This window comes from Artemia franciscana, chromosome 2 (genome assembly GCF_032884065.1).
Source record: "Artemia franciscana chromosome 2, ASM3288406v1, whole genome shotgun sequence".
Lineage (NCBI taxonomy): Eukaryota > Metazoa > Arthropoda > Branchiopoda > Anostraca > Artemiidae > Artemia > Artemia franciscana.
Window position 1 is genome coordinate 1,924,437 of NC_088864.1, and position 26,168 is coordinate 1,950,604.

The 26,168-nt window shown below is 36.4% G+C and overlaps 2 protein-coding genes across 5 annotated transcripts in view; one reads left to right on the forward strand and one right to left on the reverse strand.

The window, feature by feature from the left end:
- The window catches only part of LOC136035760 (mitochondrial carrier homolog 2-like), a 449,695-nt gene extending 449,398 nt beyond the window's left edge, over positions 1 to 297 (reverse strand). The window contains exon 1 of the mRNA XM_065717738.1: positions 274 to 297. The gene's annotated coding sequence lies outside the window, so the exon portion shown is untranslated. The remainder of the gene's footprint in view (positions 1 to 273) is intronic.
- Positions 298 to 5,369: 5,072 nt separating this feature from the next.
- LOC136035803 (leucine--tRNA ligase, cytoplasmic-like) overlaps positions 5,370 to 26,168 on the forward strand; it is a 217,657-nt gene continuing 196,858 nt past the window's right edge. The window contains exons 1-2 of one of the 4 annotated variants that reach the window (XM_065717779.1): positions 5,370 to 5,703; positions 23,407 to 23,612. In XM_065717779.1, coding sequence (XP_065573851.1) covers positions 23,409 to 23,612 — 204 coding nt within the window. In that variant the 5' untranslated portion in view covers positions 5,370 to 5,703; positions 23,407 to 23,408. The other 3 variants (XM_065717775.1, XM_065717786.1, XM_065717791.1) reach the window with 3 other exon arrangements.

The following is a 26,168-nucleotide window of genomic DNA, read 5'->3' on the forward strand; positions in this document are numbered from 1 at the left end:
AAAAAACACAATCAACAACGCACAAAGGTTTGGAATAGCATAGCATATATCCAGAAGGAGACATGCTAGAGCAAAGATATACATATAGTTTGCAAATTATACTTCTATCTTCATAATTATATTGGTTTACAGCAATTTCCAAAGCCCTCCGCCATTCAAAGCAATCTTCTATCCATCTTTCAGTTGTAGCATATTTCCTTCTGGAAAACCACTAATATAAATCTTAGACTATTCTGTTTTCTTCGTAAAACTAATTATAATTGTTATACTTACAAAAAAAAGATTATTAAGGATGATTGTAGGCTAGTATTTTTTCATGGCCAATGCTCCAAAAGGATTGAGGGTGAGTTAACTTTGATTAAAATGAAGAATTGACTGTATAAGGTTGTCAATTAAGCAGCCGAAAATCAAGCCGAATGCTATAGTAACATTCAGAAGGCAGAATACAAATCGCTATCCTAAAAATTGAAATGTAAACTTATATCCGTAAGCTAAGAGACATTTAACGTAAGAAAAAAAATCCCTTTCTCGTAACTTCAAGAAGAAGTTTTTGATAAATCTTGTAAGAGTCCTATGTTAGGCCTGGTGGTCATTTTTATTTTATTTGCTAATCCTTTTCATTTCTTAATATAAATCTGATTGTTGTTTTTCTCCCAATTCCACATCCTTTTTTAGGTCTTTTAGTCCCACACTGTCATTGAAGATTTTCAAATGCTCTATTACATATGTTAGTAAAAAATATACTATAGGGCACAAAAGTGGTTTTCATTAAAAGTTAACAAATTCAAAGGTAGTTATTGCACTTATGTGACAGAAATAAAATGCTTGGTATAACCAAGTAAATTCGATAAGGACTATTGACAATGCCCAAATGCTAATTTCCATCAAAACGAACCTGAGCTGAATTGGAGTTTAGCAACAAAATATTTTATATACCAAGCATGAGCTACATTTCTATTAATCCTATATAGTTTCAAATAAGGTTCAAGCAGTATTTTGGGTTAGATTTTTAAAGTAACATACTATAGCGTTTTCTTAAATAAGTTCGGAGACCAAGCTGGCAAAGCAAGACAATGCAAGGCAACAGGACAACAAAAGAAAAAAAAATTAGAATTCCAAGTACTGCCCATTCTTTATTATAGCTTTCTTAGGCAAAATCGGTTGAGTGGAAACAATTTTCAAATCCGCTTAGTTGCTATAAAAAAAAAAAAAAAAAAAAAAAAAAAAAAAAAAAAAAAAAAAAAAAAAAAAAAAAAAAAAAAAAAAAAAAAAAATAGAAGTGCGAAGTCTTTTCCTGAAAAAGCCTCATTAAAATTATGGTTCAAATAAGATTTTTTTATTCAAAATTGTTATTTTCTTTTTTGCTGTGGATAGCTTTGTTTTTTTTCGTGTCCTTTATTTTCCCGAATTTTCCCGTCTCTATTGTCAAATAGAGACAGTTTAGAAACATACTTATCTGTGCGATATTTATACATATTATTTCTCCTTATTTGAGTTCCAGCAATTTCAATTTAAGAAACTCATTTATCGACAGCATGAGAAAATATAAGAAAACGTGGTAATTTACAGCCAGTTAAATAACAGAGTAAAATTTCAAAAACAAAGGCAATTTTCACATTCAGCCGTGTCTTCAGTAAAGTTTTTCAGGCAAAGCTGGTGTACTTTTTTAATTTTTCAGGGCACCTATAGTGAAAAGGCCTTAACTAATTATAGTGTTTGAAATGGAAAAAGGAAAAATCATGAACATGTATAAAGCTAATAGATTGGTATTATGTGAATTTTGTTTAGGTAATTGGGGGACCACTGTTTGTAGATGGATTGAAAATTGAAATTTGGATTGAATCAAATTTTGAATGAGGGTATATTTGTTTTTTCACGTCTACTGGACTGCCCTTCTAAACAGCCTTTTGTCAGGCACTTGACAAGATCAGAATAGTATTATATTGTAATGTATACTGCAAATACCTAGTTAAGAAAAAAAAAAGTTTCAAATATGGTAAAAATCCCAAAACTAAACGAGAGTGGTCAAATCCAAATCTTTTCTATTTACAGAACAAATATACATGGTTAGCAAGTTATTTTTTGTACGACTCGTATCTCTTGAGCTTTGTGATTAATACCATCCTAGAAAGCAAATTAATATGACTCTTCGACAATTTTAAAAATAAATGGATATCTTAAAATTTTGATCAAACGTCTCCAAAGGTTAAAACGGTGGAAGTAGAAAAAAAAGGGCTGGTCGGCCTTCAATCACTTCCAACTCATTAAATTTCTGATTTCAAACTTATTGATATCTCCAGAGTTTCTTTAATTAGATACCACTTTTTTGATTAAAACCCTTTTTTCAAAGGAATGATTCCACAGAAGTTCTCAAATCACTGTTATTTCTTAAAAAATTTCGTTTGAAATGACGAGGGACGATTCGAGTCCTGTTTAGCTAAGATAAGGATGATAAGAACTTGTTACCATAGCAAGTTCTATGGACCTATCAAGATAGGGCGGTATTAGGCCTTAAAAATTTTTGTCAAAGATTGAGCAAAGCACTAGGTGTCAGTCTAGGACCCTGTTGCTATATCAAGCATTGTTAACATTAAAGAGCTACAAAAAGAAAGTGCAACAAAACTTGAATTGGCTCTCACTATATGTGTTACTAAAGAGAACCCATCTATCAGCAATATGGACATCCCACCAGAGGTCTTGAAACAACATGCAAGATTCATAAGGTGTTCAAGTTATGGCGTGCTCACACCTTCCCAGGGGCGCCATTTGGGCCAAACCTTGGGGTGGGCATGAATTCCATCTGGGCCCCCCTCCCGATTCACTTTGTGTCGCGTAAAAAAATATCCGGGTTTTGGCAGCACATTGATCGAAGTTTCTAAGTAAAAATGCATTTTTATCACCCGTGTGCTGCTTGGAAATGTACTGTAACCAAATGTGGAACGGAAAAACATAACAAGAAAAAAAATATAACAACATTCAAGGTAACAAGGGGAACCGCCGAACTTTCATCTTTGCAAAATCGTCAACAAGATGGTTGTAGTCCAAATTTTTACTAAATCCTTCTCTGAAAATATCAAAAGGAGTGACGGAGACGATCATCTCCTGCTGTAGACCGCAAGTAGTTTTTCACTATTTCTAGGCTAGAAAACAAACACTCATTGCTCGCTGTTGTCTCAGGAAGTGTGGCAGCAATACGAAGTACTTTAATTACTTCTGAGTAGGCCACTCGTAATGCCTGAAGATGGTCGACAATGTCTAGGAGGTTTTCCGGCTTTTTTTCCTCATTTGGCAAGAAACGCTTGGCAATACCAGCTTGCGATTCGAAAAGAATTCTGTCGATATCCAGCTCGCCGTAAAAAGAAGAGAAAAGTTTGAGCAGCTTTGTGTCCATAAAATTTGGTTGAGCTTGGATCCAAGGCTTCGAGCGTACTCAGCACTGGCAAGTTATCTGTGAACCTTCTGTCAATTTCGGCTAGTAGACGGTCAAAAGTTTTGAAGTATTCTTGCTTCATTTCATCCGCCAAAAGAGTAGTCCAATTTCCAGATTCGATTAAATTCTTTCCTAGCGTCAAAGTTGTCACAAATTGTTTCCGATGCTTGGCGATCTTTTGAGTTCTTCAAGGTCGTCCTTTATGACCAACAGAGGAGGGTCTAGTCGTGGGTCCATTCACAGTAGGTACTTCAATTTCGAGTTCTGTTGTAAACTCTTTAGCCTTCTTGAAAAACGATACAAATGAAGCATCTGAATGCAGGTTGGTGAGTTTGCTTCTTGTGTCCTGAGTCAGGGTGCGCGATCAAGAAATAACCCAGTCGAAAGCGACGCCATGGTGTTGCTGAGACAGCGATTTCGTCGCTCACGTAATTGCTTCTATATAGTGCAGTTGGAAGATAACAAGGAATTACTCCATCAAGAAACGATAGGCCAGGAACAGACCTATTTTAGTCTATCAACTTAAAGGAATTACTGCAAATATTCAGAATTTATAATATTAACATAATCATCTAGGAAACGGGCATTTGACAGAACTTGAGAATTAGATTATGTATCTAACTTGCTTTCGAAGTTTACAATGGTTAATAGCAAATAGTGTTATCATTATGGCCGGCAAAGGACCCTTTTTGGTGGAAGTTTGGGCCCCCTGGAAAATCTGGGGTGGGCATTTGTCCACCCCTGCCCCACCCAAATGGCGCCTCTGCACCTTCCCTCCCCCCACCGCAAAATAAAGTTTAACATTCTAGTTTTCACTGATTTTAAATCTATGAGGTATGCCAAGCATGAGAATCATGGCTGTTAAGGGTAAATTTTTTAAGACAAATTTGCACAGGAGAAACATTTATAAAAATGTCCTTTGCAGTTTAGCAATAAGGTGAATGCGTCAAACCTTCGAGGATAGAAGTGTAAGTTTTTTTCTTTCAATAGTTAGGGGGGAGGGTAAGTTGTCAACTTGTCAATAAAAATGCAAAAAAATGGTAAATGTGTTTACCTTGATCGCACGTTTGTCGACCATAGCCAATTTACCTCTTTAGGGAATATTACTTCGTCGACAGTTTATGGGAAAAAAGCAACTTTGTTTTTACTGTCTTCCCCATTGAAGTTATTCCACTAATTTCAATACTGAATATATGTAGAAAAAGGCCGCGATCGAGTAAATATTCTATAAGAAATTTTATGTTACCATCCCCAAATCCCCCCCCCCACTATAGGAGTTTTTAATTATCGTACAGAAATTAAAAAGAAAAGCTTAAATTCACCATTTTTGTAAGTGCATAAACTAGTATTAATCAAATGTGCAAGGCAGTAAGGGCCTTTTAAATCAAAGCTAATTTAAGCATTTTAAATCAGAAAATTAGTGTTTTGTTCTAGAATTCAATGTTTCAAGTTCCATATCTCAAATAATAAGATATCTCAAATAATCTTTTCTTTTTTTTAATTTCTTTTTCCTGTTGTAGTTAACATTTTATACACAGGGGAACTGAAAGTTCTCTTTGTTTTTATTTATACGTCATTTGAAGGACTGAAGTACCATTTCTCGGTGAAAAGTGATGTATGTTTACTTTTTGAATAAGGCTACTACTGCTTTCCTCAACAATCTGTTTCCTACATTCAAAAGTAAAAAAAAACAACAATGCTTCCCTAAAACTCTACACCTCTTCTATTATTGATTGGAAGATAAGGGAGATTGTAACATCAAAACAGTCTTATCAATATCATGGTTTTCAAATGGATAATGTGAGTATAACAACTAATATGCTACTAGTAGCTCAACCACACCGAATCGTTAGGCTCAAACAGTCTCTTTGGTCGACGAAAAAAGCCATCACACAAGTAATCCTGAGCGTTCCAGGCGATTATCCGACTAGCTTCTGACGTTATGTGCATTTCATGACCGTGTCCGAAATCTTATTTCACAAAGAATGGTGCATCTGGATGCAGGCTTAATTCTGATTACTCACTCCGAAAGCTGTTTTTGTGCAGTTGGTGAGCAGCTGTTGAGTGCAGCCTACAAATTTGTTTTATTGAGTGCAGCCTCCGGACTGAGAGTTCTTCGAAGAATTCCAGACGGATGCGAAATTAATTCTGCATACTTGAGATTTCGGACACGCTCCATGAAACGCTTGGATTAGTAATCCTGCATGTGGGATAAGTAATCAGACAATTAATCGAACGCAGGGTATTGGAGTGTGTTCCAGCTGAAAAATCAAGTAGGCTAAATGATCATTTTTAAGTACAGATTATTGGTAGAGGACAATAGAGCTTTTTATGTTATCTTCTTTCTTTATTTTAGAGTATAAATTAAAATGAAAGCTGCAATTTATGACAACTATTAATTAGTTGCATTAGTTAGTTAATGATTAGTTTCCATGCTAGGTTTTGGCAGAGGACAACAGAGCTTGTAGCCTATGTGTTATCTTTATCCTTTATTTTACAGGCTAAATTAAATGTAAAGTTGGGTAAAATCCTAGTTAATTGACTTCTTGCTATCTTAGAAAGGGTTGAAACTTTCAGGGATGAATCTACAGACTAAAGTAGCCTATGTCCCAGGAAGGTATTTTGAAGCAACTACCTCCACTCCTTCTCCCTCTAGAGGGTCCTGACCTTGGTAAAATTCTTGTTAATTGACTTCTTGCTATCTCAGAAAGGGTTTAAGTTAGGAAAATGAAACTTCCAGGAATGAATCTACAGACTAAAGTATATCATGGGAAGATATTTTGAAGCAACTACCTCCACTCCTCCCTCTAGAGGGCCTTGACCTTTGATGACAAATTTATAAAAGTGAAACCCTGCAAAATAGATCTTCTGCTTAATTGGAGTACAACAAAATTGTTTTCAGCTTCATAACTTTGCTCAATTCCATTTTATAAGGTTTTAAAGATATGCAAATAGCCTACATTTCCTAAATTTTGAAAAAAAGCATTGATATGGCTCAAAATTCTATTCTAATAACAGGAATTGCATTTTCAAAACTAAAGGCAGAGAAAAAGCAACTAGTAACTGAAAATTAAGGTAAAATGTTGTTTTGTCAAAATTTCAATAGGTATAGGACCTGTCATGTAGGCAAATTTCAGGGCCCTCTAGAGGCAGAAGGAGTGGAGGTGGGTACTTTAAAATACCTTCCCAGGACATATTTTAGTCTGTAGACCCATCCCTGAAAGTTTCATTTTCCTAACCTAAACCCTTTCCAACATAGCAAAAAGTCAATTCACTAGAACTTTACCCTGACAGTAAAATTCTAGTTAATTACCTGCAAGACTAGGGAACTTGTGGTCAGCTTTTCCCACTTGAGGAAATTATATCCTAGTAAACAACACAGCACTTGCACAGGATTTTGATTATTGGATATTTTTTCTGGGCTTGGTCTTTTTTGATGGGTGTTTTTGGGCTGAAAAACCTCTTCCTGGCTAATTTATCTACTATGGGTTGCCTCCCTGTAGTAGCATAATATTTGTATGCATAAATATATAATGTGTTGGAGGTAATAGGCTTGGGATGGTCTGTGCAGGATTTCAACTCTTGTTGATAGAAGAGCATTGCCAAGTGCCAAAAACCATGTTGTGACCCAGATGGACCCAGGATTATACAAAGCCTCCAACTTACTAGAGGTCCCAGGGACCTCTTGCTGTCTGGTTCTAAGCCAGCTTAAGCACTTTGGTGTAGTCTTGAGAAGATATGTTGGTCCCTGTCCTGCACTGGTATCCAGGATCATTGCTTTTCCTGCAGCCAAAATAATTTCAATGATTTAAAGAACATGAAAATTAGAACTTGGAATGTTATAATGTTAAAAAATGACTATTGTATTGACATTTTGACTGAAAAATTCAGACAGTTTAAACTGAATTTATTAGGAGTTTTAGAAACTCATATCCAAGGGGTAAGAAACATGAAGTTAGGTGACAGAACTTGTTTACTCAGGCAGGAAGGATGGGGTACATAGGCAGGGAGTAGGGTTAATGATGAATAGGGAAGCTGCTAAGTCTTGTTTAGGCTGGGAAGGTATTAATAATAGAATATTAATTGCTCATTTTACTACTAAAAAGTCCAGGGTCTCAATTATAGTTGTATATGCCCCTGTTGAACCAACTGATGGAGATACTAGTGACTCAGGTGAATCTTACTTACAGTTACAGGAGAAAATAGACAGGGTACCACAGTTACAGGAGAAAATAGACAGGGTACCAGGTAGAAATATGGTGTTTTTACTAGGAGCTTTTAATGTCCAGTTTGGTAGAAATAGCCTAGGGATAGATGGTATCCTTGCCTAGGTAAATTTAGTGTAGGAAAAGAAAACAGTAATGGCTACAGACTTTTGCAATTTTGTAGATATTACAACCTAGTTATAACCATTATGGTGCTTGTTAATAAAATGACCCATAGTTGACAAGGTATTCATATGATGGTAACACAGCAAACCTTATTGATTATGTCACTGTAAGCCAAAGACTAGCAGGATCAATACAAGATACTATGGTATATAGGAATGCTGTTAGTGATGTTAAAAGTAAAAACTATCATCTAGTAGTGTCTAAGGTTAATTTAAAGCTGAACTTTGGAAGGGTAACTACCTTCCAGGAAGATATGATGTTGGTAGACTCCAGGGTGAAAATTTGAGAGAAACTTTCCAGGAATAGTTGAATACTAAACTTGAGAGCTGAAATTTTGACAATGTGGAAGATGGATGGAATAATTTTAGAAAAACAGTGTGAAGTTGCTGATGGTGTCTTAGGGAAGACTGTTAAGACTACAGCTAGGAATATTAGTGAAAAAGCTTTATGGTTAATAGAGAGTAGAAGTGGTTTGTACAAGAATTATCCAAGTGATAGATCATATGACAAACAAATGGAATGTAAAGAAAGTGGAGAAAGCATTAAAATATGAACTAAGGAGATGTGAAGCAGAGGCCATGGATAGAAATTGATGAGGATCTGTAATGCAGCTAGACTGCATAATAGTAAAACAGTATACTGGCATGTTCATAAATTGAGAGGGAGCAGTCAATTCAGACTAGTCCCAGTTAAAGATAGGAATGGGGCCACAATTAATGATAAGGAAAGAGTTAAAGAGAGATGGGCAGAACATTTTGAGAATATGCTAAGCCAAGATGCAGTTGCAGGAAAAGATATAGATGAAAATGAAAAAGTTTGTGATGCCCTGGATGTGAAATAAGATTTGTTTTGTGAGGAAGAATTAGCAACATTACTAAAAGGATTAAAAAATAATAAGGCTCCAGGTGCTGATAGTGTAGTAAATGAGTTTCTTAAATATGGTGGCTCTGAGGTTAGAAATAAGCTACTGAAGATTATGAGTGTGATTTTTGAAAAAGGGGAAGTACCTAATGATTTTACAAAGCCTTAATTAAACCACTGAATAAGAAAGGTGAAGAGAGCAAGTGATGTAATTATTGAGGCATTAGTCTGATCTCTGTAGGTAGCAAATTACTTAGTAGTATGATACTTTTTGGACTGACAGATGCTGTAAACAAAGTTTTAAGAGAAGAACAGTGCAGTTTTAGAAAAGGTAGAGGATGTGTTGACCAAGTTTTCACTCTTAGGCTAATAATTGAGAAGTCCCTTTGTTGTCAAACATATTTGGTCCTCAGTATTATAGATTCTGAGCAAGCATGTAATTTTGTTTTAGGAAAGCTTTAGCAAAGGTCTTATCCTTATATGGTATGCCAGACAAATACATTAAAGTGTACAAGAAGAATACTGCTGTGGTTAAGGTGGGAAATGAGGTTTGCAACTGTTTTTTTATTAAATCAGGAGTTAAGCAGGGTTGTGTTTTATCCCCTTTTATATGGATAATTTTGATGGACTTCATCTTAAGGAGCACAGGAAAGGCAATTGGAGACCATGGAATCAAATGGGGAGGAAAAGCTATCCTGGACTTAGATTATGCTGATGATTTAAGCATTTTAGATGAAAGTATGAGCAAGATGAATGAATTTTTAGAGGTTACAAGTTCAGGGTGCTAGAATAGGTTTGAAAATTAATGTTAAGAAGACTAGATCTAGGAATAAGTGAAGATGAAAAGGTGGCATCAGGTAACAAAAAGATTGATCAGGTGGGCAGCTTCACTTACCTTGGTAGTATTATTTGTAAAGATGGTGGGAACAGTGAAGATGTTAAAAGTAGAATAGCTAAGGCTCAGGGAGTTTTTTCACAGTTAAAAAAAAGTTTGGAAGAATAGGAAGATAAGTCTGCAAACCAAGATTAGAATACAGGAAGATTCACATCTAGGTAAAAAAAAACATATACACAAGAGCAGCATGCCTTTTTTTGCTTGAGGACTTAAAGGCATTTAATTCTTTGTCTTTGGTCCAAATTAGCTTACTTTTTTGGTTACAATAAATCTTGAATCATTTACTCTTTATCAGGAATCTTTGTTCATTTCTACAAAGAATAGGTTAAAAATTGTTATAAACATTGAAACATTTTGCATAATTAGACTACTGATTTATGTTTTGTATTTTGATAATCTTTAATATGCAGTTTAACCTACATAATAGTGCTTTATAATGCATGGATTTAGTTCTTTGCAGTATGCTTATTTTTTAATTCCTGATATTAGTTTATTTCTGCCATCCTAACAAACACTGGTAAGTTAGCCTTGATTTGTGTCTTTTTTGACAAGCTAACAAAAAATCATTTGCTATATTATTAAAGAATTTTCTTTAGTAAATTTAATAGAAATTAAATCAGTGTCCATGAGGTAACAGATAATTGCAGGTGGACGTTGACAGGTACCAAGGCAAATAAAAGATAGATCTTGCTATTGACTTTTGTTGCAAACTTATTTCAAAAATACTATTTAAATTGCAGGCTTGGACAAAGGATTTGCCTAATCATTGGCTTCTTTTACATCTTGTCAGTTATTTTTTTTCAAAGTTGCAGGTTTTAAAGCAAGTTTGAATCAGGAATTTGCCCTGCCATTTTTAGCCTGTTAATAGTATGTTTTCAAAACTTAAGGCTTGAAACATGCTTTAATCAGAAATTTGCCTTGCCATTGGCTGGTTTCAAAAGCCTCTGTCAAGCCATGATGTAAGCTAGCAACAAACAAAAGTTTTCCAATCAGCAATCTTCAAGCAGACTTGTTTGAGCTTCTGCTTGATTTTGCAAGCTTGCCCCAAGCTCATTTGCTTTTCACAGCTAGGGTGATTCAAGGATAATTGGGTATGAGGGTATTCTTTTTTTCAAATTTGAGACACCTTTTTTCAAATCTTTTGCAAACTCATTAAATAAGATTTAGATTTAGCAAAGATGTGAGACTCAAATACTTCCCATAGCCTCATTTGTCCTTAGCTGTACTGCTATTTTTGAAAATCGTTTATTTTTATAGTAGAGAATCTCATCAACTTCATTAAAGGTCTCTTTGAGGGGCTAAACTAAGGTAAACATCTTGAAGGATCTTTCTGAGTCATAATTTAGTCTCTGGATCCATTTCTGAAAGATTCAGTCTTGTACTCAACTACTTTATAAGATAACAAATAGCCCTTTATTAGGAATTTAGTCCTGGTCTTCTGGAGGACAGGGAAGGGTTGAGGGGGACTCTAGAAACTATCTAACTCTCTCTCTCTTGCTCCTTTAAAAACCCTTGCTAGGTAAGCTGTTATTTTTAGGCTTCCATGGAATTTTTTTTTAGAAACTCTAGTTTCTAAGAAAAGAGAAAAATTGTTGATATAGGTGAATGACACTTTCAGAATATAGTCTACACCCCAAGAAGGTGCCTTAAATGCTTACTTTTGTCTATTCCCCCCTCCCCTAGGGTTCCAATTTTATGAAATGGAATCACAGGAAGTGATGACAGTGGTTAAATATGGCTCTGAAGCATGGGTGCTCTGAAAAGCAGATGAAAGTTGACTAGATGTTTTCCAGAGAAATTGCCTACAGATTGTTCTGGGTACCTGGCTGACTGACCATATTTCAAACAGTAGGTTGTGCAATAAATGTGGTTCAATCCTGTTCTCTAGGGCTATAATGAAAGAAAGGTTGAGATGGCTAGGCCACTGTAGAATTTGTAAGTCTCAAGTTGATTTAGCTCTTTAATATGACCCAAGCACCTGCAAATACAACAATATAAGCACAAAACAAAAGTAGCACTAAACTAATAAGCAAGCGAGCTCAGCAGGAAGCTACATCTTCCTTCTTCTGAGCATGCTATTGTCTCTATAAGTTTAATCTGGTGGTTTTGATTATTGTTCTACCCAATCTTGTTTGCATCACTCCACCTCTGTCCAGGGCTGGTCTCGTTTGTTGTTGTGTTACAGTGCTAGTAGGGGCGATGGCACTATTTCCATTGCATTCAGTGGGGGCTGCCAGTCTGGATGCTCAACAGGGTTGACTTTGGGTACCACCTTGGATGGTTGATTGGTTTCCGCATTTTGGTAGTCTTGTTTTGGGTGGATTGCTTTGTCGGATTTCCTGTGGGAGAGTCTGAACCTGTTGCATCTGAGCATCAATCCATCATCAGTAGTAATTGTGTAAGATTGTGGCTGCGAGCACACTTTGACATTGTTTTGTCTCTCCCAAGGACTGCTGGGTGTCACTTGGACACTCACTCTAGACCCTACCTAAATTTTGGGCAGGGATTTAGTAGTCCCGTTGTCATACTCCTTCTGTCATACTCTAGATTTCTCTCTGTGTGTCCAAAAGCTTGCTTTGGGCATGATGTTCTTCTCTAGATGCTTTTGCATGACAGGGAGGAGTGCAGCTGCTGTCTCATGAGCAGCCGGGCTGGTGCTGCCCTACCATCTACTGGCATGTTCTGGTATTCTAGGATACTGATGTATGGGTCCTGTCCACTGATCTTGGACTTGTTCAAGATTCTCTTGCAGGTTTGCACACATTTCTAGACGAGCCCATTAGCTGTGGGGTGATAAGGGTGAGATGTTTGATGCCCCAGTTTTTCGTGAATAGCCTGAATTTTCTGAAACTGAACCGCAGCCCATTATCAGAAGTGAGACTGGCTGGTATTCCATGACAAGCAAAGTGTTCTTTGAGTTTTGTGACCACTTGAGAAGTGGTGGTGGAGGTTAGGTTGTCTACCTCAAAATAGCAGCTGTAATAGTTGACTATTATTGCATATTGCTTCCCATTCCATTCAAACAAATCACATCCCACGTGCTACCATGGTAGTGACAGGATCAGCATGGGAATCATTGGCTCTTTTTGATTGTTTGACATTGTGTGAGTGCAGGCATTGCATCTTTGGATAAACATTTAAAAGTCTTTTCCAATACCTGGCCAGTAAACAATCATTCAGGCTTTTTGCTTGGATTTTTATGTGCGCAATTGAGTGGAATGTAGTCCCTTTAAGACCTCGTCTTGTAAATTGATAGGAATGACAGCTCTTGAACCTTTGAAGATCAGGTCAGTCTGCATTGAGAGATCTTGACAAATACTCCATTACTGGACTATGGTGTTCATGCATTGTCTCTTGTTGTCAGGCATTCCCACCAAGATGACAGTCTTCAGTGCTTGAAGTTTATGATCTGTCAAGGTCCCCTGTTTGATTTCCTCCAGTCTGCTGCCTGTGGTGGGCATGGGTTTTACGAGAAAATGTACAAAGATTTTGATCTCTTTGTGTAATTCTTTGTCAATGTCTGGAAGATGTATTCTTGAGAGTGCATCTGCTACAGGGATTTCTTTACCTGCTCAGTACTTGAAAGTACCATCATAGTCTATGGCTGTATTTACATCATCTGCTGTTGGATCCTTGGTGGTTCTGTATGGAGGGGTTTGATTAGTATGGATTTGAGTGGTTGATGATCCGTGATGACTTGTACTTTCCTTCCATATAGGTAGTGGTGGTAATGACGGCAGTCATAGACTACGGCAAAGAGTTCCTTCTCTAGCTGTGAGTAGTACTGTTTTGATTTACTCAGCAATCTTGATGTGTAAGCAAAGACTTTGCCATTTGTGAATATTTTTGCTCCTAGTCCATGTTTCGAGGTATCAACTTTGAGCTCAAGGGTTGGGCTGGAGCTGTCAAGGAAATTTAGGTTGGTTACTATCGACTCTTTGAGCTGGTTGAGACATGTAGTGTGGAGCTCTTTCCATTCAAACTCGTTAGCTTTAATTAGATCCCTTAATGGTCGGTTCTGTGTTGCCAGGTTTGGAATGTACCTCAAGAGAAAGTTTAGCATTCCAAGGAGAGTCTGTAGTTCCTCCTTCGATTTTGGGGTAAGCAAATCGTTGATAGTGCAGAGTTTCTTGGGGTCCGGTTTGATGCCAGCATTGCTGATGATGTGACCAAAGTAGCACACTGACTGGACTGTGATCTGGCACTTTGATCTGTTGAATTTCACCCCCTTCTGTCTAGCTCTTTCAAGCATGTCTGCAAGTCTTCTGTCGTGCTCTTCTCAGGTGGCTCTGTAGATAAGTAGGTCATCAACAAGTATTTTAAGACGTTTCAGACCTTGAAATATCTCTTCCATCTTCCCCTGGAACTCAGCCTGGGCAGATATCAGCCTGAAGGAATATATCTTCCAACAGTATCTGCTGCAAATTGTGTTAAATATTACAAGGCCTGAAGCTGATTTTGAGAGCACAAGCAACTAGTACCCTGAGGTGGCATCAAGCTTTGAGAAATATTTTGCACCACTCAAATCAGCAATGGCGTCTTCGAAAGTCGGGATCGGGTAATGAGGACGCTTCATGGCTTTGTTGAGGTATACTGGATCAGTACAAAGTCTCACGCCGCCATCCTTCTTTTCAACTGGCACCATCAAGTTGACCCATTCCATAGGCTCTTCCACCTTTTCTATTATCCCCAAGCTTTCCAGTCTGTCCAGCTCTTGTTCAATTTCTTCTGACTATGAAAAACCTATGTTTCTATTCAAAGGTTCCATTATAACTGCATGGCAGGAGGCAGGTTCCAGCTGTTGAGATAGTTGAGCCACATTAGCTGGTGAGTTTTTGTTTGTTGACTGTATGAGCGGTTTCAGAGCAATGAGATTGAACTAGTGTTGTGGTATGATGTTTGCCTGAGCCCCAGTATCAATTTTGAAGCTTACAGTAATCTGATTGTTGGCGCCTCATCCTTACTCCCATCTTGCTGTATGTTATATAGCATTATTTCATCCTCTTCAGCAGTTTTCTGCTATTCAGCTCTTTTTGTCATTTTCGATGACATTCATGACTTTGCTGCAGCATACTTTTGCGAAGTGGTTTAATTTTTTGCAGTTTGAACGTGTTATCCCTTTGGCAGGACAGCTGCTTTCGGGGCCATAGATTCCTCCACAGAAGTAGCACTCTGTGCCTTTTGATCTTGATCTCGCGTCTGCTGGTTTGGTTGTTTTAGGTATACCACATCCTCTTCCTGTTTGATTGGGAAATGGTGGCAATTATAGTCAAATGTATTCAGCTGTGCTTGGGTCGTTTCATAGATCTTACAAACTTCTACTGCTCTGTGAAGTGTTAGGCTATTGCGTTCAGCTAGAAGTTTCTCTTGTATTCTTGGATTTTTGATTCCACAGACGATTTTGTCTCTGGTCATCTCTTTTGGATCACGGTATTCGCATGGCTTGACTAACAAGTTCAGTTCTGTGACGTGTTTCTCAAGTGTCTCTCTATCGCGCTGGTCACGTTTCTTGAAGATATATCTGGCAAACACTTTGATCTTCTTTGGAGCAGCATACTCACAAAATTTCAGAAGGTAAGGCTCGATTTTATGTATTGTCTGGTTCAATGTTGAAAGTTTTGAAAATGTCCCTTCCTTTTTTGCCAATCCATATAAGTAGATAGGCACACTGAATCTTCTCTGATTTACCAGAGAGAGGGCCTAGAAATATAAGTCTTGCATGTTTTTCAAACTTTGACCATTCATCATCAAGATTTTCAGACTCCCAGTTGATTGCTGGAGGGGTTACTCTATCCATGTTTGCTGTTCAATATTCCACTTCTGACACCATGTAGAATTCGTAAGTCTCAAGTTGATTTCGCTCTTTAATATGACCCAAGCACCCGTAAATACAACAATATAAGCACATAACAAAAGCAACACTAAACTAATAAGTAAGCGAGCTCAGCAGGATGCTACAACCACATTCTGTAGATGAAGGATGGCAGATTACCAAAGATTATCCTTTTTGGCTAACTGTCTGGGCTACACGGAAAGCAGGTCGTTCTCGTCTGGGGTGGGAGGATGTCATAAATAAAGATTTAAAGGACATGGGAACTTCCTGGGAGGATCTAAAGAGGGAGGCTTTGAATAGATTAGGTTGGAGGAGGAGCATGTGTAGCAGTGTCTGCCTCAGGCGGCTTAGTGCTGCAGTGAGTTATCACTAGTAGTAGTAGTATAATGACTGTAGCTAATACATTTTGCATGCAGCCCAGCTATAGCCTACTTTACCCCCTCCCCCTCCATAATGTATATTTCCAATGCATTCTGCCACACATCCCTGTATTTAAAAAAAAGTTTTGGAAGACATGCCACCAAAATGATATCTGCATGAAGCATGCAAGAACTTTCTGACTCTGCAAAAGTAGCCAAGCTGAAACTCCCAACGCTTATATACAGGAGAAATCGAGGTGATGTCATTCTAAACTTAAAGTTAACTAGACCTCCGTTGCGTGTGCAACGGGAAGTGTTGCAGCAACTGTGCCCTGTTCCTTAGGGCACAGTTGCGGAGCAACACGTGCAACTCTGCCCTACGGGACACAGTTGCGGAGCAACAGTCTCCATTATGTCCTTCAGAGGACATTTTTCTAATGCGGCTTCGATTGTTATCTTGAAGCATTTTTGATATGGTTTTATTTCGAGCTCCTACTAAACTGAGTTTGGTAAAATGTTTAGCTGGTCCAGAAATAAACGAGAACGAGATTGACTTTTCCGGAATTATTTCCGGGAAATCTGTAAGAGCTACGGAATTTCATGCTTCAGTTCTCGAAAACATCAATAAAAGTTCTATATGAGTTCATAATTATTTTATCTCTAAAACGTTTACTTCCGAAACTAGGGCCATCTTAACTTGACGCCAATTCGAAGTATTATGTTTCGAGACGCACATTTCGGGAATTATTTCCGGGAAATCTAAAAGAGATACGGAAATAACGTCTTATAGTTTTCTGCTTAACTTTTGATGGTCTAAACTAGGAAAATATAAAACAAACCAAATTCACCAAAAAATTTAAATTGCCCCGAGGGCATGACAAAACTTCCAAATAGAAAAACCCAAAGAAGGAATTTTATTTCGGAGAAACTATTGTAAGCTCCAGTTGTTAGGAGATCGAGACCTGTCGAACCGCGTTGGAAAAAAAATTCTAGCTGGTCCAGAACAGAAGTTACCTCTAGAACGTCGAAACTTCGGAAATTATTTCTTAGAGAACGAAGCAACTTGGTATATAGAACACTTCACTTCTTCTTGCATACTTTTCATAGCACTACTCGATAAAAATATAAGAAACATCAAAATCGAAAATTTGAGAAAATTCCAAAAAGAATCGGAACGAGATGGACTTTTCCGGAATTATTTCCGGGAAATCTGTAAGAGCTACGGAATTTTGTGCTCCGGTTCTCGAAGAGACAAATGAAAGTTCTTCATGAGTTCAGCATAACTGTATTTCTAACAAGTTTATTTCCGAAGCTAGGGTCGTCTTAACTTGACGCCAAACATCGAACGCACAGTTTCTAAGAAAAAAACGGTTTTATTTTTTTTTATGGAAAACTGTTAGAAATTTTAGGAACTTTTTTACTCTGTTTCACGTTTCCCTTCCCTCTGAAAAATCTCAAATTTTTAACTCTTACCACTTTGGAGCTACAGGTCGCTGATCACGGTGAAAAAAAAAAAAAAAAAAAAAAAACTACGAAAGCAGTAGTGTTGCTCCGCAACACAATGAATGTCAACATTTTCCTAACATTATGAACCTTAAATTTGAAATTGCACTTGCCAGCAACTCTTTTTGGCAATAAGCCACTGTGGGTAAATTCAATTTTTCAAGCCAAGAGGGATAAGGATTATCAATGCTAACCTCTTACTTATTTAGCTTTATGCCCTATAACTGATTCTAGAGTTGTTTTTTTTGCCTGAAACTACTGAAAGCTCTCTTAAATATATCAAGAGCCTGACTAGCCTTTACAGCAACAGTCTGGGCATATAATCTAAACTTTAACAATTGACCCTGGTTATGTTTAGCTTGACTAATGACAAAAGGTTCCCTTGTTTTGTACACTGACTCAATTGATTACTGTTGTTGCAGATTTTGCTTTATCAAAGTAGATAAGTTTACATTTCTGGATGTTGAATTCTAGCTTCCAAGTCTCTGCCCAGCAAGGAAATAAGTTCAGGTCTGCTTGATTAGTTTTTTTTCTGAACTTTCAACTTTACCAATTACTTTTGAATTGTCTGCAAAAAGGCTTATTTTATTTTTGATAGTAGAAGGTGCAAGATTAATGAAAATATTGAATAAAGTTAGGCCTAGAACGTTGCCTTGAAGCACTCCACTTCTCACTTCCATAGCACCAGAGAGAAATATTCGACCATTTTCACCAAAAACTTTAACTGTTTGTTTTCTATTACTCAAGAAAAGTATCACCCAATCAGTAATTTCTGTATTAACTCTAATAGCTTCTAGCTTAATATGCAGTCATCTGAGGCATACCTTATTGAATGCTTTCACCAAGTCCAGCAAAATCATGTCTACTGGGACACTCTTGTCTTTAAATTCAGTGACATATTCATATGCATATCTCAACTAATCAGAGAATTAGAAACAAGCTGGCATGGGGATAACAGCTTACCTTGAATCAGATGTTGAATGACTGTGGAGTTGACTATGCTTTCAAGTATTTTTCCTACAGCAGAGGTTATACTGATTGGTTGATAGTTAATTGCCTCATCTCTGGTACTACCTATTTACCAATAGGCTCCCTTGGCCTAGACCTAGGGTGCAATAAATCACCACTGAGTGATTTTTTCTTAGCAAAAGCTTATTGTCGAAGTGCTATGTGCACTATGCTGCTGCACTGCCTTTTCAAAGAAAAGATATTTTAAAACAACAGAGGAATAAAACAAGACCTTAAAGCTCTCAGATAAGACGTTAATGCTCTCAGATGGATTAAAGTGATTAAGATTAGGTGAATTCCATCACTGCTTACAAACTGTCAGGTGTCTCCCAAGAATGGCAGCTGAGAGTTTGGTACCACTCTCTCTTTCATTGTTGCCTCTGAATTATTTGTCTATATTATTTTTTCTATTGTTTGGTAAATGACGACTTATACTTATTGACGACATGACTGCCTGTCCGTGGATTATTCTTTATGGTTGATTGTGTATGGCTATGCTGTTTAACCTATGTGGTTGTATGGATGAGTAGGGTTAAGGCCTCATTCAAGTGCTGGTCTATATTAATCACTAATTTAGGAAAACAGTCTTCCTTTTCTCCTTCTGTCTCTCTTTTTTTTTTTTGTGTTTGTGCTGTTGCATTGGTGATTTTTCTTTTCATGATAAATGAAGCACCATAAATAATTGGGTCTAGAAGTATTAAAGCTTTAAATCTAAAGACTTCTAGAAAAGCTAGGTAAAAAGAAGAGACAGTTCAGCATGTGCCTCTTTTAGAAGTTGAGGGTGAATGCCATCTGGTCCAACTGATTTATTTGGGTTCAGGCTCTTAAGGCAGGTTTTAAGATCAACTCTACTGATAGTACTAGGTAGTATTACACTTAGGATATCATACTTGGGGGGATCTGGGCTGTCTACAGGTGTGAAAACAGAGGCAAATCGATCATTAAGGGACTCTGCTATTGCTTTAGGATCATCAATTTTACATCCATTTTATACCAGTTGAAGAAGAAGTTTATTCAATACTATACAAATCAAAATGGAATTGCAATACACTTATTCCCCCTCGAAAGGCTTCATGGCTAGGGATACAAGGGGGATAAAGCCTGGAAGAAACTGAATGTCTTACAGGCTCTTTATCTGAGGCTTAATTCCAAAATGAGAAACAGAATGTCTTCCAGGCTCTTTATCTGAGGATAATTCCAAAATCTTTTGGGATTTGATTTAGCTGATGCAACTATTGCCTCCTCGTACTGTTAGAAATCCTTCTAGAGATATTTCTCACCTGGTTGCACCCTTGTTTGTATCTTTGGTAATGATCTGCATTATTTACATTCTGTGAATGCAGAACTCTTTTTTTCCTGTTCTTGGCTATTTTTAATTCCTTTGATATAAATCGGAGTGTTTTGGGTGTGCATATCCATCTTGTAAATGAATGTCTATTGACAACATCAAGCAATAAACTCTTAGCGGTATGCCATGAATCATCTACACTCATTGCATCAATGAAGGACCAATCACATTCTACTAGTTCTTTTCAGGTTAGACTATAATCTGTATACACATGTTTTCTAAAAAATGACCTTTTTGGATATAGTCCTATTTCCTGTTGTTGGCTACTCTTTAAAATGAAAAATAGCTTTTATGATGCAAATTTTTTCAAAATGTAATTTTATGATTTGTATGCTTCAAAATAAACTTTTTTGGGGAGAGAGGGGAAGATAACCAGTCCCTATATTGCACAAAATTTTTCTGGTTGGATGAAACATTAGAGTAATCATTTCAAGTTGAGGGAACCATTGGCTTGTGGGATACAGCCAGATTGTATTTCAAGAAATATGAAGATTCCAGCTTTTGGGTCCTTTACTATTTTTGGTAATGATTTACAATCTTGCTAGTGAATCAGCCAATTGATGGACGTTTGTGGATGACATGTCATTCACAAAATGCAGAAGAAATATTAAGAGCAGTGTAATGGAAATTCTCATAGACGTTGCAAGTGAAGCAGCCCAGTGAAAAATGAAAGTGAAACCCCATAAATCTCGTATTATGACTTTTAGTTTTCTTAAATCAAAGCCATCATTATAACCCCAATGTATGATGAAATAATTACAACAAAAACTAAACTCTTAGGGGTTATATTGACTAGTGATTTGAAATAGTAGGCCTACATTGCTCTGTTGTTAAACAGGCTAGTACATCTCTGTCTCTCCTTAAGCTATTTGGTAAGTTTCTGTGCCCAAATGCACATATCTTCCACCTTTACATATCTTTAATCTGCCCACAGCTTGAGTATGCTTATCCAGTCGGGCATTTTGGTCTTAAGTGGATCAGTCCAATAGGCTAGAAATTATCCAGAAGAGAGGCCTGAGAATTATTTACAGTCAGTGCTCAGGGCAAAGTGCCTTACATTCTCCTCCTCAAGGAATTCTGCCTCCCTACCTTGGCAATCTAGCATGTTACTCTTTGTACCAATTTTGGAAATAATCTGCGTTATAAACTATGCTTTCAATGTGTACTCCCAGCCCCTTACTGCCCTCCAAAGCCCTGTTTACCCTGATTAAAACCACAAAAAATTCCTGGTTTTAAATCTTATTAATGTAAGAACTGAGCATTACGCAAAAGAGCTTTGTGCCAGTATTTGTTGAAATCATAAATAAATGAAATTTGTAATGCATCACATTAATGTCTCATTTGTATTTTTAATATGTTAGTTTTTTTTGTTTCATTTTTATTTGACAGGCCATTCATCACTGTATGTTTTTTATAATGTTCTTATGTTTTTACTTATGCCCTCATTTTTATTAATTTATCTTATATTATTTACTTTTACTTATTTTACTTATGTACTTATGTTTGTATACTTAAATACTCATTTTTATTCATTTTGTTCATTGTACTCATTTTATTTGACAGGCCAGTTTGGTTCATTGCTGTAGGCAATGTTTTAATATTTCACTTATGTACCTTTTTTTTGTATACATTTTGGGCTAGCTGATTGAAGGCAACAAGTTTGGAAATTTTTATGTAGTGAGAGTTTGCTTGATAATAAAGTACTCCAGTTGCTTAGCCATGAAGAAAAGGGAGTTTAGAAAAGAAATTGCACAGCTCATTTAAAAAGAAATCTGTGTGTGGTAGTGTAGTTCTTGTGTAGTTCCTGTATGTTCTTGTGTAGTGTAAACATCTTTTACATATCTGTTTTGTAAATATCTATTTAGCCTCTGAAAATGACAAATATCTATTTAGCCTCTGAAAATGACAAATATCATACAGTTAATTCTAGTTAAATTTAATTCTAGGGCAAATAAATTTTAAAAAACTAAAAACTTAGCTCTTATGATAACACAAAACCCTGTAAAGAAGAATGATGAATGAGGAAAACAGTGCCAGGTTCAACTGTCATATGCTGATAATTTTATGGCAAAAAGGAATGCTGCAACTCTGAAAATATTTCTTTTTCATTTTTTTTTTCATTTTTGGCCAAAGATCTGTAAGTTTCTGTGCTCATGTCACAAAATTCCAATTAATAATCCACCGACAGCTATTTGTAATTAGTAATTTAAGTCACCAATAGAAATTGTTTATTTCGGTAGATTGTTCAATTAGAGAAAGGACTTGAAAGATGCGTATGTGCTCTATGTTGCATATTTGGCATAATTTTATTTACTCATCAATAAAAAAAGAAAGAAGAAAAAACAGTTTGGGGTAGGGCGATCTTTCTTTTTAAACAGTTATCTTAAATGGGCCTTTTAAAGTATATCCATTTCATAATTTCTTCTCAACATTGTTTTGTTGGAATTGTTACTTAACTTCTGAAGCTTTTTTATGAACTTAAAAAAAAAATAGTTTAGGGCAGATGGGACTGTCAACTTAAATAATTCTGTGAAATGGGCATTTTGAAGTATGTCTATTTCATAACTTCTTCTTAACAATTTTTTTTTCTTAATTAAGAATGAATATTGTTACTTTACTTCTCAAGGTTTTTTTTTATAAACTTATTGAAATTGTGTAAAAGATTATTGAAAATTTTTGTTGCCTTTAACATTATTTATGAGAATCATCTAAAATAATAAATTTCAATGTATCTGATATAAGAGCATATAAATTAGAAATTGTGCTTCCTTACTCACTTGGGTCAATCATTATCAAGATTGAATATATATAGACTAAGCGTTTGGGAGGGGTTTTAAGTTTTGAGTAGAGGAATATAGTCTAGAATGAAAAGTGATAATGATAGAGAATGAGAAAGACCAGTTAGTAAAGGTCGTATGAAAATCATTTAATTACATTTTTGACAATAGGAAAAAATGTTTAATTGTTTACTGTATTTTTGAGTGCATATTTCTCCAGTTTATTGTTTACAAGCTAAGTATTATTTCATAAAATAGAACAGACAATCTTTAATGCTTAACGGAATAAAAGTAGACCAGATGAAATCCAAATGTTAATAATCCGAAATAAGCTTATCTAGAATTCTCCTGGGCAAGACAAGGTTTTTAATTTGGGTAATTTGGAGTATTTGGGAGGAAGGGAAATTATGGTAAATAGAGGGGTTTTGGAGCAATTGTACGTAATTTTGTTGATTTATTGTTGTTCTTAAGTGTAAGTTTTTTAAGTGGCTTTGCACAAAATATAGCTATTAATTTTGGAATTTAAACACATTAGAACCACTGAAAAAAAGAGGAACTGGGATTACGTAATAGAAAACGTAGGCTAGATTAGAGATCTAATTTTACTTGCCTTTTCTACCAAGGCCTTTATTTTGGAACTGAAGTAATTCACAAAAATTTTCACGAAATTCAGCAATGACACGAAATTTTGGTGAAGTACATGTTTTCAAGAATACTTTGGATGTATATTGAAGAAAATTATGCTGTTCGAGGGGAGGGTATGCCTAACCTCTACATGCCTTTACATAACCTCTATATAAGCTTTGCTTGCCTTTTCTACCAAAATGATTTTTTGCCTTTATCTGGAACTAATGATTTAAGTTAATCAGTAACTATTTACTTTTCAATAACTAGAACCAGTGACTAATGTTGTTAATGCAATAATTGCTTCTTTTTAAAAATATAAAACAAAGGGCTGTTCTATTTACTATTTACTTTATTGTTTAACTATTTCTTTTTAGAAATGGAACAGAAACCTCGTCGTAAAGTTGAAGATCTTTTGCAAATTCAAGAAGAAGTACAGAAGAATTGGGAGAGAGCTAAAGTATTTGAAGAGGATGCACCAGAAGACAGTACTCAAAAAGAAAAGTACCTTGTAACTTTTCCCTACCCCTATATGAATGGAAGACTTCATTTGGGACACACCTTCTCCCTATCTAAGTGTGAGGTAAATAATTGTTATATTTTCAAGACTTTAAGCATGGGGAAAACACAGGATGTGTGAAAACCTGATACGTAGTAATCTAAAATGACCCCAAGGCCATGGCTGCTGACATGGAGGGAAACAGTCCACCTCTCCCAGATTGGTCCGAAGGACATTCTACCGGAAAAATTGAAAAATAGTGGCCTAAAGTGACTAATTTTATTTTAATTACAGTGTCAGATATTCTGCATCAATCGTTTAAAATTTCCTCCTGGCTGTTGCATATTTTTGTAACTGCTCAAATGATTTTGTTCTATATTTTAAATTTTGACGTTTAGCCAACAAGCACGTGAGTCCAAATGCTACCAGTAAAATACACAGGCTGTATTTTTAATGAGCTGCAAAAATAGCCTTTTTCTTTGGTCAACAGATTTGCATAAGGGTATTTTTTGTCTCTTGGAATAGAATGAGCCCTCTTGGCAAAGGTTTGCCACCATAGCGCTACCGGCTTTTTTGTAATACTGATTTGTAATAATTGGTGCATAATGTATGATTTGATTTTTGTGCCAACCTATGGGTTGTCTGATGCTATGATTAGGACTGTTTTTTTTTCTTCTGATAACAAATCATGATAATGATACAGCATCATTGTGATAGTTTTTAAAACAGATAAATCAAACTCTGTCACTGGCAAAACTTGAAAATATACTTAAGTAAATTAAATAAGCTGAAAATAAGTTGAAATTTTAGTTCAGCCCAAAGGACACCACAAGAAACTGAAAAAAAAGAAGAAAATAGACAATCCACATCACTAGAAATAGTTCTCTCCCTGTCTTTTTTATGTTTAGTTTACATGAAAAAAAATCGTTCCAAAAATAACCTGAAGTTATTCTGTCAAGCATTGATTCCTTCAAGCTGTGTTTCTGCTATTGAGTGGAAAGCTTTGTTCTAGCAAGTAAGCAAGTAGCAACTAAGGTGGAAAGTATTGAAGACATGTGACGGATCCGTGGCCCCATTTCCAAAATATTCATAGAGTAGTAAATAGAAAAATTTACCAGTTTCACACGGGCCTGAAAATGTTGCCATCTACTTTTATTCGTTATTTTAGTCTGGCCTTGGAGCCGAGGCTTGGAAACTATTACATGTGCCTCTTGAACTTCAACAGTTCTCTCATTGCTAGAGAAATTGAGATTTCCTTTTGCTTCTCTTTTGTTATTAGTATTAGAAAAATGTCACACTCAGGAAAAGTCAATTTTGAATTAAGAGATGTATGTTGTGATTTTATCACTGATTGATAATCCTTGACGAACTGGTGAATTTATATTGTGTTATTTTATTTTGTACAAAAATCATTTCATAAGAAATACATTGTGAAAATTTGTGGGAATGGCAACTGCTTTGCTGTGGTACATATCGAGAATAAATTTGCTAGTGACTCATCTCAAAATCCAGCTAAGACCCAATTTGTTTTAAAATCGAAGTAGAGATTGAGTCTATGACTCCTCCAATCTCCTGTCTCCTCCTGACCCCTACCATCCTAACTCTGACAAAAAGGTAGGTATATTGCCAGGGCCGTACCCAGGATTTTTTTGAGGTTTGTGTGTGTGTGTGGGAGGGAGGGGTGGGATAATCTTTTTTTCAGGGTGGGTAGGTTTACAAACTTTTTTCAGGGGGGGGGGGGGTAGGTTTACACATTTTTTCAGGGGGGGGGGTAGGTTTACACATTTTTTCAGGGGGGGGGGTAGGTTTAAAAAATTCTTGTTCAGAAAACGCAAAAATGGTTTATATACATTTTTTTAACGTTTTTACGAGTTGGACAAAGATATGGGGTAGGGGGATTCAAACCCTCTAACCCCCCTGGATATGGCCTTGTATATTATATTTATACAGACACTAAACATGTAATGATTTTTCAGGATTGAGGAGCCAAAGTTTGTCATTGGCACCCCCCCCCCTGCTCGCCCATCATACTGCCAAATTTTTAGCAAGAAGGTAGGCATGTTGTACCTCGTTTGAAGTGAAACGTTGCAAGGATTTTTAATTTCTATGGCAGGAGGACCTAAGTTTGCCGTTGGCCTCTCTAAAACCCCGTAGAATTCTATTCCCAGACACACCATCACCCTTTCAGTAAAAGGGTAGTCAGGCATCACTGTGTTTGAACCAAAATCATGCAAGGATTTCAGTAAAGAATTTGTGGGATTCGAATTCAGACGAACAAAGTGTGTTTGTGACCCTTCAAAAACACTCCCTAGCAACTCCACCACATTTTTAGTGCAAATATGGACTTGTTGCAGTGTTTTTGAACACAAATCGTAAAGGATTTTTTTCTGTATGACTGGATAACCAAAGTGGGTTTATGGCCCCTCCTACGCACGTTCCGTGTTAAATTTACTTTAGATTTGATAGGAGGTATCTACAGCCACCGGGGATCAGCACTACCAGTTTGAACTATGAAGTCTAGTACCATTTCTACCATACCTACAGTGAAGATGTACTTGTACTTGGGTCACGTTCGAGCCTTGTCCAGGCCCGTCATGGAATCCAGAATTTGCCGACAAGCGTCCCTCCATCGTTCTCTTT